The sequence below is a fragment of the Gadus macrocephalus genome, chromosome 4, assembly GCF_031168955.1.
Source record: "Gadus macrocephalus chromosome 4, ASM3116895v1".
NCBI classification, from domain to species: Eukaryota; Metazoa; Chordata; class Actinopteri; order Gadiformes; family Gadidae; genus Gadus; species Gadus macrocephalus.
Genome location: NC_082385.1, coordinates 26,121,907 through 26,136,219, shown reverse-complemented (window position 1 = coordinate 26,136,219; position 14,313 = coordinate 26,121,907). Strand labels below are relative to the sequence as shown.

The 14,313-nt window shown below is 45.2% G+C and overlaps 1 protein-coding gene across 2 annotated transcripts in view; it reads right to left on the bottom strand.

Annotated features, from left to right (window-relative positions):
* The window catches only part of si:ch211-246m6.5 (von Willebrand factor D and EGF domain-containing protein), a 35,469-nt gene extending 22,989 nt beyond the window's left edge, over positions 1-12,480 (bottom strand). Inside the window, exons 1-12 of one of the 2 annotated variants that reach the window (XM_060050780.1) lie at positions 12,140-12,480; positions 8,484-8,668; positions 7,531-7,759; positions 7,015-7,080; positions 6,467-6,699; positions 6,144-6,233; positions 5,165-5,306; positions 4,320-4,540; positions 2,956-3,029; positions 2,239-2,521; positions 1,336-1,538; positions 321-1,216 (exon numbers count right to left, since the gene is read on the bottom strand). In XM_060050780.1, coding sequence (XP_059906763.1) covers positions 321-1,216; positions 1,336-1,538; positions 2,239-2,521; positions 2,956-3,029; positions 4,320-4,540; positions 5,165-5,306; positions 6,144-6,233; positions 6,467-6,699; positions 7,015-7,080; positions 7,531-7,759; positions 8,484-8,668; positions 12,140-12,233 — 2,716 coding nt within the window. In that variant the 5' untranslated portion in view covers positions 12,234-12,480. The remainder of the gene's footprint in view (positions 1-320; positions 1,217-1,335; positions 1,539-2,238; positions 2,522-2,955; positions 3,030-4,319; positions 4,541-5,164; positions 5,307-6,143; positions 6,234-6,466; positions 6,700-7,014; positions 7,081-7,530; positions 7,760-8,483; positions 8,669-12,139) is intronic. The other variant, XM_060050781.1, reaches the window with a different exon arrangement.
* Positions 12,481-14,313: the final 1,833 nt, after the last annotated feature.

Genomic DNA, 14,313 nt, shown 5'->3' with positions numbered 1-14,313 from the left:
ATATGCATAAAATAAACAGGAATTCATTATAACAATAATAACAATTATAAAAAATAATACTTAAAATAAGATCCTGAGGGACCTACGAAAAACGAATAAATAAAACATAATGTAAAATTGTATAAGCAAGTGCTTCAACCTACACCTTTCGTTCAGTTCTCTTAATAAGAAATGTCAATGTATAAATTTAGATTACAACTTTGTCATTTTTTTTCTAGTGTTTTCTAAACTTATGTATGCATGTAATGTTGTGAAACTATGCGATCAAAATAAACTAAACTAAAGTAAACTGTACTAAAGTCACTCTATGGAGGACTCACTGATGGCCAGGCTGCAGTCATAAAAGCTGTGACTCGCAAAGCAATGGCAGCCCCACGTCGTGCAGCGTCCGTTGCCGCTGCAGAAGTTGGGGCAGCGCAGAGCCGTGACCACACCGCCGGAGGCCCCCGGCGGGGCCGACAGCTCCAGCGCCCGCAGGGTCCGGTTCCCCAGCAGCCTCCGCTCGCACTCGTTCTCCAGGTACGGCACCAGCGCCTCGTCCCAGCTCAGGTCGTCCTTCAGCTGCAGGTCCAGGATGCACAGATCCACCGCCTCGTCCAAGCGGCGGCCAAGAAGATCGCGGCACACCGCCCCCACCGAGGAGTTGGCCAGCGCCGTCTGGCACACCTCCAGGGCCTTGGCCGAGGTCAGGCCGCTGGGCGTGGGCCAGCTGGGCCACACAGCCGGCCGGGCCTCCGTCTGGTGGTCCTCGGGGAAGAAGTACGCCAGGCCCTGGGTCAGGCTCTGGGCCATGAAGACCGGCTGGAACTCGTACAGGCTCTGCCTCCGCTGCCGTCCCACCGACAGCAGGAGGTCCTCCCTGAACTCCCCGTCCAGTGGGTCGTCTTCCTCCTGCGGGCGAGGGTGCGGACGGCGTCTCTCCAGCGGGTGTTGGCGGTCCGAGGCCGACATGTCCAGGATGCTGTCGTCCTGCCGGGAGCTCTGGATGTACTCCAGGGTGGTGTCCATGGAGGGGAACATGGAGGTGTAGTCCACGTCGTCGTGGGCCGAGCAGTCGGAGTGGGGAGAGGAGGTGACAGGGTCCTTGGTCGTCCCCCCACCAAACAACTGGGAGCCGACGGCGGTGTATCCTCGGTGACAGCGGCAGAAAGGTCTCCTGGATGCCTGCCTCGTCACCGTGGGCAGCTTGTCAAACAGACTCTCCCCCGGACCCAACCTGCCGGGGGAATACAGAGGGTTAAAACACCTCAGACGACCTGCCCCTTCTTAAGGATATTTAGATCATTCCATAACATCTTCCTGGTAACAAAAGGGCGTGACCCTGGCCTGACTGACCTCCAGCTTTCGATGAAGCGGCCCAGCTCCTCGCTAGGGTAGGGGATGCCCTCGGAGCTGTGGAGGTCGTTGTGGATGTTGCGGTCGAAGGTTCCGCAGAGGCCCTCCGTGTGGCCGTAGTCGAGGCCGGGCGCTCTGACGCTCAGGCTCATCCCCCAGTCGCTGACGTCGGCCCTAACAGAGGCCCCGGAGGGAAAGATCAACTACGAGAGGAGAGGCACAGTCGGCAGCTAATTAACAGCTGATTAGAGGTTGTCATTCAGAAAATAGATCAACGAGCAACCTGGAACTGTCTTGAATCATAAACAAAGCATCACCATCACAAACGTCTCAAAGTCATTCTAGTGCAACAACAACTAGAATTATTTCATTACATATTCGTCTGTGCGTATTTAAGTTACACATTTAATATCTGTGTTTGCTGAGTTTTTAATCTGGCATAAACAATTTGATTAACCCCTCACTGTGTGACTCTGGTGTTCCAGCCCTTTCTGGATTGCGTTGAGCAACATTTGGTGATGGTTTTGTATCTGATGTAGAAATGTTTGTTCTATTTTAGTAAAATACATGTTTTGTACAGTACGTCATCCTTTTCTTTCCACATCCATTGAGGTTTCATCCATCTAACTCTGCAGGTGTCCATGCTGGACTACAGCTGCTGTGAGTGTTATGGACATGTTAGGGTAAATATGTTCCGAGTATTGTAGTGGCAACTTTATAGACCCAGCAGTAGCAAACCCATCAAACCCATAAGATTCCCACTGTCACTGTTTTAAACATTATAAGATCAACACAGGCTGCCCCCGCCACATCACATTACATCACATCCTCCTTCTGCATCACTTCCTGCCGCATCACTTCCTGTTGAACAGGACACACCGGGGACATGGTTCAGATACCTACGGTGACCTTCTTCCCCTGGTGGGCCTCCAGGATCCTGAGGCGGCGCCTCTGGCCGGGCCCCTCCCCAAGGGTCTTGACGGTTAGCTGGGGTCGCGTCTCCAGCGGCTGCCCGTTGCACATGTCGAAGACCGCCACCTCGTTCTCCTCGCGCACCGCCACGCCACACGTGCACGCCACGGCGTAGTGCCGGCTGCCGCAGTCCCACTGGCGAGCGTGCACCTCGAACTTCCTGCTCAGGCTGCGGTACAACAGGAAGGTTCCGGTCTGCTGGTTCTCGTAGCGCCTTTGATGCCAAACAAGGACGCACAGAGGGTGTTCTTCAGCGCTGGTTTCGCATTGCTTTACGTACTCAAAACATGGTAAGAAAAATGTAAGTCGGTAATACAAATATTCCTTGTCTCCGCCGTCAAAAAAACTCCCTTTAGCAGTCATTGACATTAATTTATTTATAGGTTGCCTTCTTAATGTTTTCATCAGACACGTGTAAAAAGTCACAGTTTTTTTTTTTAACGGTAGAAATTTGCACACATGAAAAACAGTCTGACATTAGACACAGCAGCAACCCCTCCCGGATCTGGCCTCAGTCCCAGGATTATTTTAAAGAAAACTCTAAGAATCGTCCATAGTGGCACCACACAGCACCACTGTATCTACAGCTTTTGGCCACGAGTGCTCCCTTAATGAAGTGCGAACGACAAACAGGTTGAGGTCAATTACCTGCCGTCTAGCGTAATGATGTGCGGATCGGTCAGGGAGTAGCAGATGGAGGTGGGGAGGTCCTGAACTGTGACCTGAGGGGAATGAGTGGGGTGGAGGTGAAGGGAACAAAAGATCACTCCGACCCGGGCCCCCACTGACTTCACTCGTACTCCTTTGAAGTTTTCACTGAACACAGATGGAAGGCCAGATAGCTTCGTGATGGAGACAGCGTGTCTGGGGAAGACTGACAGCCGCACTTATGGAAGCTAATCACCAATTCCCAAGGGAACAACGAGGGGACTTCCAAGCCACTTGCTGCAGACAAAAGGCAGCATAAAATGTAACACTTATACCGGCATTATCTGCTATTAGCGCCAGATGTTTCCTACTTTTTTTACTCTTTTCCCCCATGGATTTCTGTTTCTTATTTTCATGATCACTAACATTTTAGTTTATGTGTGGTCTAGTTTGTTAGTTTGTAGATGATTAGAAAGTGAATTTGTAGATTTCTAACCATAATAATTGGATTATTGTAAATAATTAGATCAAGGGCAGAGTTGTATCAAAGCTTATCAATGCTATGCATTAATCTGATGTCGGCAATACTTGGTGATTAGGAGATTTCTTTGATATTTCACTTCTATATTCACAACCAGATATCAAAGTAGTATTTTGAAAACTTTTGCAAATAATCGGTCTAACCGGATTAAAGTGAGGAACAAACTGTGTCATATCGCTGTGTGCTGTACGTTTTATTGTCCAGTATTTCCACTATATGGCAGGCGGCAGAGCACTAGGTCAGACCGAGTCTAGCTGCGCCGAGTATGTTGCAGCCAAGCCTATCATTCTCCAATTAAAGCTCAACAGTTGGAAATGCGACTTAAAACGCTGTAATTCTTAAGTACCGGTACTAATAAAATGGAGTATACAAAAGTTTTTTTAACGGCAGGGTATTGTGTTACCTTTCTAGTACCACTTTACCGTTCAACTCTAGCCCAAACCAGGGATTAAGTAGACTGATCACCAAATTATACAACTCCCCTGCTGGATGGAGGTTTTAGCTTTACTGACATTTAAGTTCTTAGCTGTGGTGAAGTTTCAGTATCAGTTTCAGGATGTTTATGAAGGTGTCCTACATCCTTTTGGTATCGTGAGAACACTACTCTATTGCTGGTCAATTGGTCTATTTTATACATTCCTTACCACCATGCGGAAGAATTAGTGTCACAAGCATATGGCCTGTTAAGCCCTTTGAAAATGTACCTGTGGTTAAGGGATTATATAAATAAAATTAAATTGAATTGAATTACTACTAATGTAATCTAATGTAATGTCATGTACTCTCATCTCAATCCCAAACCAACCGACGGTCTCCCACTCACTCTCAAGGGGGGCGAGACGTAGTTCCTCCAGAGCCGCGGGGCCCCCGGCGCAGGGCCGGCACTGACCAGGCTGGGCCGGTTCCCGTCACGCGTGAAGTCGGTGACGGCGGTGAGGGTGAAGGAGGCGCGGCCGCCGCAGCCCGCATCCGTGCACGAGGACGGCGTGAGGGCCAGCTGGCAGGTGGAGAGGGCCACGTTGGGGGCCTCGTGGTCCCGGCTGTCTGTTTGCATGGCGACAGGGAGGAGGATAACAAGGTTGTTAACGGGTGTCAGCTGGAGCAAACGGTGTAAACACAGTGTCTTGAAGCTGCTGTGCTAGCATTGATGAGTTGGCTCGTTGGCACGCCAAGGCGAGTTGAAACACGAGAAGCGGGAATCGACAGGTGATGCGTTTATCTTTTTTTTTCCTTGACTTGTGGAGGTTGTGTTCCTTGAATGTGTGTGTCTGTGTGTGCGTGTAGGCTGAGTGAGGGTCTGGGATCTTTGCTTAATTCTGGTCTAAAGAGGTGCAATTTCTAATTCAGATTTCCTTTTAGCAGTGCACGTCAGTTACCAGTCCCTGGAAAAGAACAATGAGAACATAACAACAACAACAACAACAACAACAACAACAACAACAAACACAAGGAGATTTTTATTAATTTTTTTACCAAGAATTTGACCAAGCAATATCGAAACATTTAACTCAGAATGTATATTTCTCTATTTAAACTCCCTCCCTTTCTCCCACCTCTCGCTGCTAATCCCATGAAACTGAAATTCGTACTCCTCCCTCCAAAGCATGCTGGGAAATCCCACCATTCTCGCTTATCTCTACCATTTGACGCACCCAATGTGAGACTGACCTGGGTCCAGAACACTGAGGACCAGAGGGAGGCCACACTGGTGGCCCGGCTGCAGGCGGGGACACGGGATCGGGACGGTGCTGTGGATGCTGACCTGGTGCTCCTTGCTGTTCTCCGCTATGTGCAGCGTCTCCACGGAAAACTACCGACAGAGATCGCAGCAGATAGATAACGTTAGTCCAATCGTTTAAAAGTGACATAATATACCACCAGGTGTGAGTGTGATTGAAGCTACAAGCCGTTTTGGAAATCTGCCTCTTCTGACATCACAAGTAGGCGTGTCGACTTAGATGTGTGCTGATTGATCTGTTGAACAGCCTTAGTGGACTGTAGCAAACATTGCTCATCTATCCGTCATGCAACTAGTTGGACACGCCCACTTGTGATGTCAGAAGAGGCAGATTTTCAAAACGGCTTGTAACGGCTAATCACACTCACACCTGGTGGTATAATATGTCACATTTAAAGGTCCAGTGTGTCGAATTGAGTAGCATCTAAAGTTTGTGTACTTTCCAATATTTATTCAAGGTAATAGGTCACAGTGGCTTTTTAGTCACCTACAAACTGCCACTCTTTGATATGGTGTATTCTGTTATTTTGCACTGTAAACTATTGGAGAGGGTTTGCGATAAACACTTTGTCTTTGATGTATTTTTGTTGCTTTCTCTGCTCTTTTGTTAATTACCTTAATTAGCATTTATCCTAAAGTTTATGTGAAAGCATGTTTATGACTTAATTCTTAAGCCTTGAGTACTCTTGTTTCAGTTTCAGTTTCAATGTACTTCCTCTAAGACTTGGTTCTTCCTTCAAGTTCAAAGTGTTTACCTGAATGTTCATTCTAAGGGTTCTCATAAAGGGACAGAATACGATTTTACTTCTTCTTAACATTATATGCAAATATAAACCCTCATCATTCATATCTTGGTCAGGAACAGCAGAACTGTTAAACAGCTTATTCTTTTTGGTGGTTTATTTTTACCTTTAATCCAGCGTAGAAGCTCTCGCTCTCCTTCGGCGTGGATCTACTGTGGCTGTAGTTCGCTCTGAACGTAGAAACACTACAGGAGAACTATGAGGGGGGGGGGGGAAACGGATGTTACTCACTTTATTACCCAATTACATGTTCAGATTTGCCCCCATGCAGGCATTACCGTTCCCTTATGGCATGCAACACACTTTCTTTGTACAACCCCACAACACATACACACAACCCCTCCCCCGTCACAGAAGTCAGCGCGACCCACCACTAAATTGACTTCTCCCCCCCCCCCCTGTCCCTGACAAGGGTCTGTTAGGAATTACCGTTTCCCCCAGTCTGAAGTGCAGACCATCCATCTCCACCAGGGAGGAGGTCTTCATGGTGGACTCCTGCCTGATCTCTGCCTTCATGCTGTGGCCGATGTGCCGCGCCCACACCACCTGGTAGCCCAGGTCCTGGCTGGACGGCGGCCCCAGGAAGGAGCACCTCAGGTGGACACTGCTGCCCACCAGCTCTGGGGTGATGGTGGGTCTGGAGGTCAGGGCTGAGATGCTGGCTGATTTTGAGGCATGGTGGAAAAAGTAATTTGTTTAAGTTCAGTTTTTTTTTTTTGGGCTTATTTGTTGTTTGTGTGACAATTTTTTCAATATAACTCTATTAGCCAATTATAATTAAATTAAGGTTATGGATTATGACCCCATCCCCGTTTTATTTTCGGGAAACATACTATTAGTCGTTCAACTTTCCAGTTTGGCCTGCTGATGTTCATTTAAACAATTGTATGGAGTCCTTATAATAATGAGTTCATGTTATAACACATTCTTCTTTATATTGAATCACTGAACATTGGAGCATTGGTTTATATTGTCACCTTTACATCTCCCGTTGACCTCAACTTCACCTGGTGGACAAAGTTTTGGACCAAAGTCTGGTTCAACTACAAGACAAAGGTTTTATTTATTGGTTTACTGTGGAAACAAACAATTTTGAACAGTTTATTTTATCAATCCATATCAAACTACGGATTTAAATCTGTGATATTGTCAGTCAATAAAAGTGCCTCAATCAACTTCACCATGCATTAAGTAGACTGTCTCATTTAAATATGACTGTTTTTCATAATTAATGTTATTTCTAAATCCACACAGTATACAAATGGATACTCAAAAATTAAACAAAAATTAAACAAAAATACAAAACCACTCCCTATGGGATATCATAGGAATTGGTTAAGTTGCATTGAGTGCATTACTTGCATTATTGCATGCGTTATTCAGTTAAAAAAAAAAATATATATATAATAATAATAACTAACTGAAAGTAACACCAGTAATTGTCCGACCATTGACAATTTGCTCGGACAAGTGTATAATGACCATCCACTCACCTTTTGCGCAGTAGCCCATGCATCCCTGGGTGGGCTGCAGGTAGTAGATGAAGTAGTCCCCGCAGTTGCGCACCGTGATGGGGATGTGGAAGAGGCAGCAGTCCTTTGTGCCGCCAAGGAAGAACTGCCACGTGGCGCAGGCTGACAGCTGCCTCACCTCGCCAGGCCTGGGCAGGGGCCCGTCTTTCAGGGACAGCCACACAGGCGCCTGGGTACCACACCGGTTCATCTGGGGTGGGAATGCAAACTGGTGTCATTAACAGCGTTTAGCAATGTTATGTGTAACAAGCACCTTTGCCCAAAGGGGTCAATTAAGGGTCTGAGGGCACACTCAACCTTGGTTGCGTTTCCCACACAAGGAATGGTTAGGATGTTTGGTTGCTGTTCACAGTTTAGATAGGGCTATCATTTTGGGACCATATAAAACGGTGGTGCGTAAAGTTGCCTTTAGCAGTAGCTAAACTAAAAACAAGCACCTGACACATACAGGAAGGATAAGAGAAAATAAGATGATGGTTTAATAGAAGTACCTGTGTAAAGTGAGGCGAACTACTTAAGTGTCTATTGAAAGGAAATTTCTGTACTGGAAACCCTGTAATTTGGAAAGTAAAGAACCCCCCTACACAGTGCAGCCTGGTCAGGTACTGCTGTAGCACATGAGCACTATATTGTTAACCTGCCCTGAAATTAATTCTCTTCTTCTCCAAATCAGCTTTGCGTTTTATTGTTTCCATCACAAAACAAAGCTGGTTCTTGTTTATGTCTTACTTATATTCGTTGCTTCTAAGTTAATCCTAATAATTGTTTGTTTTACGTTTTGTGTCTTGTTGGCATGAGCCAATCGAGATTGAGCAAATTTGAAACACAGAAGGAAAAGCGGCCATTGTTGTACTTCTGGCTTGCGACTAGGTCTTCACATAGCATGGCAGGTGGTGATTATTTTGTCCCCTTACCTCCACGCAGCTGGTGGGCATCTCTGCCGGTTTGTTGTTGACACTGAAGCGGTACCACCCGGCCTCTAGCGAGTGGTCGCAGATGAGGTCCTGGATGGCCGTGTTCTGGATCTCAGTGGAGTCAAAGTCCACACTACGGTACGGGTTCCTCAGGGTCCAGTGGCCACCGGGATAGCACTCTGGCGCTTTAAAGACATCGGAAGTGAGTGAGGAGGTAAGTGTACAGCAGTTGTGCTCTTTTACGTTGCATTATCGGGATTAAGTAGTCGTGCATGCACTACTACCATCTACAATTTTTGCACCATTACAATCTATCATACAATATACTTTTTGCTGCTATTACTGACAGTTTTTTGCACCACTACAATGTATATATATTACAATTTATATATTTTGCACTACTAAAATATATATAACAATATATTGCTGCTACTTCTGACTATTTTTTGCACTCTTATATTTTATTCTTTATTTTTAGATTAGTAAATGTCTTTATCTGTTGTGCACTTTATTGTTTACCTGTCTTTATCTGTTGTGCCTGTGTACTTTATGCACTTGTTTCGATTCCTTTGTACGTTTGTGAAATGTGAAGAAATTGAGAATAAAGCTTTGGGTTTGATTATAGGATACCTGATTTGGTGACTTCATCACGACTTAATACTGAACTATATGGGTCAGAAGTGGACCAGTTCAAAACAAACCCAAATCATAGTTTCCCAGTGGGCGAGCATGAGCTTAACCACACTAAATATTTGTTGAACTCTTGTATTCACTGCAATATTCAATTATCAAACAATTATCTTTCCAGTCCCAAATTAAGTTTTTCTTAATCATTGCATTTTTATATTCATTCATTCATCCATCCATCATGAAAACCATCCTTCGTCCACTGATTCTACTGTTCATTCTGCAAGCAAATAATGGCCCTAGTCCCAGTCAGCACATGTTTGATACAACAATGAGTTGAGCGTTGACTGAGAACAGGGCAACAGGAGAGAAATGGTCCAGAGTAGACATAGGACTAACATGTCAACCGGAAGAAGAGCAGTGGGCTGGATGGTTTATTTCATGGCCAGTTGTTATCTAAATGACTTACAATAACACAGATCGCTCTCTTCCTCCTCGCCTCCCCATGCACCATGAGAGAGGACCTGGAAACCAATGGCCCATGACACTAGTATGGGGAACTATAGCTTAATGCTGGAGCAGGATACAAAGAAAGGGCAATAGGAATTTATACACTAATATAACCCCTCAAAATAAAACATCAGTAATACAAAAAAAAGTCCAAAGACCCGAAAGGCTTCTACCTCCCTTGTCATTACACAAGCTAGGATTTATTTTTCCAACAATTACAAAAGAATATCATCAAACTTCCAACTCACAGTAAATTAAACTGACCTCTTGGAGCATTGGAGGTAGCCAGCCTTAATATACCAAGGGTTGAAAGATACCGGGAAAAGCAAACATGGCTGGTATGGATAGTGTCTGAAGACCACCACAACCTTGAAAGGACCGGTAGCGAGGAACAGTGTCAGTGACCCCGAGCTTAAACAAAGCACTTGAAGAGCAAATGCCTCTTGTTTACGTCTTTGGTTTGTCTATGCGTACACCTTGCCTGGGAGCTGGGCCTGCAACAGCTGAGGTCAGGGGTTACCCAAACAAGCCAGACTAGACTAAACTCGACCAGACTTTTGCTGTAGTCTGCACTGCTCCAGTCAGCAACTGTGTGTGTGTGTGTGTGTGTGTGTGTGTGTGTGTGTGTGTGTGTGTGTGTGTGTGTGTGTGTGTGTGTGTGTGTGTGTGTGTGTGTGCGTGTGCGTGTGTGTGTTAGTGTGTGTGTGTGTGTGTGTAGGTGTTTGTGGGGGGGGGTGGGGGGGGGGGTGGAGGACAGAGGTTGAAGGAGTGTACTTAGAAAAAAAGAGGGAAGTTAGCTTAAAGGATTTACCCCCCACCCGTCCCATAGGGGGGTAAATCCTGGAAGTCCCGAAGGCACTCGCCAGATGTGTCTGAGTCACCCCGTCTCGTTTGTGTTCAGTAAACAGTATTTAGGGAGAGCAGGGTGTTAACACAACAGTGGCTGGGGGTCCATGGCCCAGGGGGGCTGTCGCTCAACCGCCAAATGGAAGCCAATGGCTGTCAGGCCCTCAAGACCATCCTAGTCAGAAACACTGGCTCACACAACGATTCATGTTGCAACCTTTTTTTTTTTGCAATCCTTCTTGTGTATTTTGTTTTTGTTATCTATGTTATCTTTTGATGTGTTATTGAGTTCAGTGTCCGAACAGACCTTAACCTACCAAATGAGTAACAACTTGGCAGAAAACGAACCAACAAGAAAGGTACCCAAGTGCCAGATTGTTTTAGACTGTGATTTATCGCCAGCTGAGCTCTACAACCTTATTTTTCTTTCGTCACCCGTGACTCGGAAGAGGAGAGCCCCCTGAAAGCATGAGGTCAAGAGTTACTAACCTACGAAATGTCGCAACACACTGTATGTTGTTATTTGTCACATGATTAGAGCTAAAATAAATTGCTACAGTACTTTAACAACTCATCCAACAATATTTGAATAACTGTTTTCTGTTTTTCTGATCATTTGTGACCGCTCCAGTGTCCACATTAGACATCAAGTCATAGTAGGGAATGCTCAATCGATCAAGAGAAATATATAAGAGTTGCTTTTCAGATATTAACAACAATGGCAGGATGAGACAGACTGCATTCGATTTTATACCATGCAAACCAATCATATGAGAACATGTAAACTAATACAATTAATAAATGAACATACACCAATAGACAATCCTTGATAGCCTTGATTTTAAGTAAGTTAAAACCAGGGACCACACTGTTGAGATGTCAAGCTGAACGTCAATGTACAGAACCAGTGAACCCACTGTTTAAGATGGAATTCGAAAATGATGTGTTTTACTTAAGAACGTGTTTGGGAGAGAGTTTTATAAATAAGGGGGGCGTGTAATCCCCGTGGTTACGACCTACGCCAACTTTTTGATACTTTTATAGTAGGCTAGTGTTTGAGCGCTGTAATGAGCGATGTTGGACATGAAACACGCACTATAGCGGTGTCCGGGAAGTATAACCCTCACTCGGATATTATATAAAAAGCTGGCCAGACGGAGATTCACACGTCGTCCACACACCGCGCCGCGGTGTCCCGTGGTCGACGTCACGATGCCTCGGAAAAGGTAGTCTGACGTCACGAACAGAACGCACCTGCCTTCAGCAGAGCGGACCATTCACGTAGTGTTTTACGGAGAATGGCAAAAACATAGGATTTTAGACTTACTTCAGTAACAGTGATACCATTGCATAGATTACTTTGTTGAAGATAAGACCAGGTTTAATGCAGACAAATTGAAAAAAACGAGTTTGGGTTCACTGGCTCTTTAACATCCATATATCATCTTCGTTTTTCTTTGTAGCCTTCTATAGGGTTTGTTTTACATTTAGAGTGGTTGTTTTGCCTATTCATTGATCGTAACGTTAGGAAACAGTTCTCATGGTTGATAAAGTAAAGCGATCAACACGCCTGTCTGACAAAATGCGTGCGTCAACGTCAAATGTCAGGTGGTCGTTTGCAAAGCGCGAACATATCTGCAAGGAATAGAGTCAAGTAAATATTCACCACTCACCACGTTGGCTCAGCACCACCACCATGCATTGCAGCGCAACTCGTATATAACCCGGGAAGGACAGCCGCACCACGGGGTAAAACGCGCTCTCCATTGTAGCCTTCTTTCAAATTCCTCCAAACAGAGACGCGACCACCTCACTCAGTCGTCTGGTCCCATTAATAGTCGTGTGTGGTGAACGCCGGTAAAGCCACGAGTGTGTCTTCCAATTTCAGCCCTGAGTGCACGAGGAGGAGAGAAGAGGCACTCGCATTGTTTGGAGTACAACGTTTTTAGACAAGAAGTCAGAAGTTGCAGAGAAAAGGGGAGGTAGCAGTCTGTCTCCCCTGTAGGTGGGCCCGCTTGTCCGAGGGGCACCGAATATAGCCCTTCCCCAGTGGCCAAAACGTCAAATGAAACGTATATATTTATGACACATGTATCCGAGTTGTTAAGTTGCATTGCGTGCATTAGTTGCATTATTGCAAGTGTTATAAAATTAGAAAAGAAACTCTTTTTTTTCCACATTTTGGCAACAGATTGATGCCAGGAACTAATTTAAAGTTCCTCAACTCTGATTGTACGTAGGCCTATACAGTTTAAGTACCGAACGCACCCCAGGAAACTATGTGCAAACTTTGCCACCATAATCATGTACACAATTCTGGGCCGATTATGACTTGAAGTGTTCAGCAAACAAGTTTTAATAGTTGAAACCCCAACAAAGCCCGTCCCATTCACCGATTCATCCCATTAATCGTCAAGTTCCTTTTGTGTCAAACCACATGACTAGAACCGTTTAGTGAATGAAGCCATTTGACCAAGGGGGACAGTGTATAACCCTGCGAGGCTGACACGGAGAAGGTCGGATCTCTTTGAGTGTAGGGTAAATATCAGGTGCTGCTGCCTGGAAGCTTAGGAGACCAAAGGAGAGACATACCTTTCCACTTAATAAAAGGGCCTATGACATCCCACAGGTGTTTGCTTCTTGCCTCTCATTCAAGCTGTTGTGAGAACCTGATAGACCTCTAGTTTCCAGACTTTCCCCAGGAAGACCACCAATACCCAATTGTTTCAAGAACACATTTGTGTTCTTGAACACAACAAAACAAAATTCTCCCTGAAATGAGAGAGTTAAGTCTTACAGTTTTGTATCTTGCTGAGAACAACGGCAAAATATAGGACTTTTTTATAATTCCATCGTTTGGCACATCAGCATCAGTTCGCCAAAGGCCCACGACTCAAATATAATTGTGCTCTTTTTAAGGCCCTAGCTCTTGATTTTATGTCTGTTTTGTATTCATCAAGGTAAGTTTCACAGCTAAACACAACACAATGTTTTTGTGTTGTGAGACTTTTTGCTGTTACCGTTGATAGTTTCCTTGTTGTTGTCGAATACACACATTGTGACTTGTTTGTTTCAGAAGTCTGTCAACACATCTGTACCGACATCTGTTTTGCAGACTTGACCAGAGTTTAGAGTTTACCTAGTGAGTTAGAAATGGGCTGATTCCGTTCTACTTGGATGTAAGTCGGTTCTTGAACATGTGTTTAGATAGTGGGAAACTAATCTCATGGTCTAATCCGTGTATTGCCTAAGGGCACGACAGTGAGACGTAAGAGGCCTCTCCTCTCTTATGTTTTACTGTTCCTCCCTTTTCCTTTTTAGGCTTTTCCCATCCATCCCTACATTTGTCTCGCTAAAGACAGCCCACTCGTTTGTCCAGTTCTCTATAAACCAGCAATGACTCCAATCAGTGCAGTTAGGAGGTAAGTATTATCGTCATGCATGTAATATCATCCTAACATGTGTCACATGGAAACACTTGCTGCAGTGGCTACTATAGCAAAGGCTAATGCCATAGTTAAGGCAAAAGCAAAGGAAAGTGTATAGCCATAACTAGTCTACAGCTAGTTTGGGGCCAAATCTCTAGCTAGGGCTCGAGTTGGAGCTAAGGCTCGAGCACTAGCAAAGGTTGAACTACAGCTGAGGCTAAAGCCATTGCTAAAGCTATGCCCCCCCCCCCCAACCTTCCCCTCCCCTGCAGGAGAGAAGGCATTATCAGCTCCTCTCTTTGATGTGGGAGCCCTGAGAGATGACAGAAGGGGTATGTAGAGCCGTCCTGAGTGCTTCCAGATGTCAGACATGCTTCTCAGCAACAGCAAGAGTAGAGGGAAGATTTGTGGCATGTCAA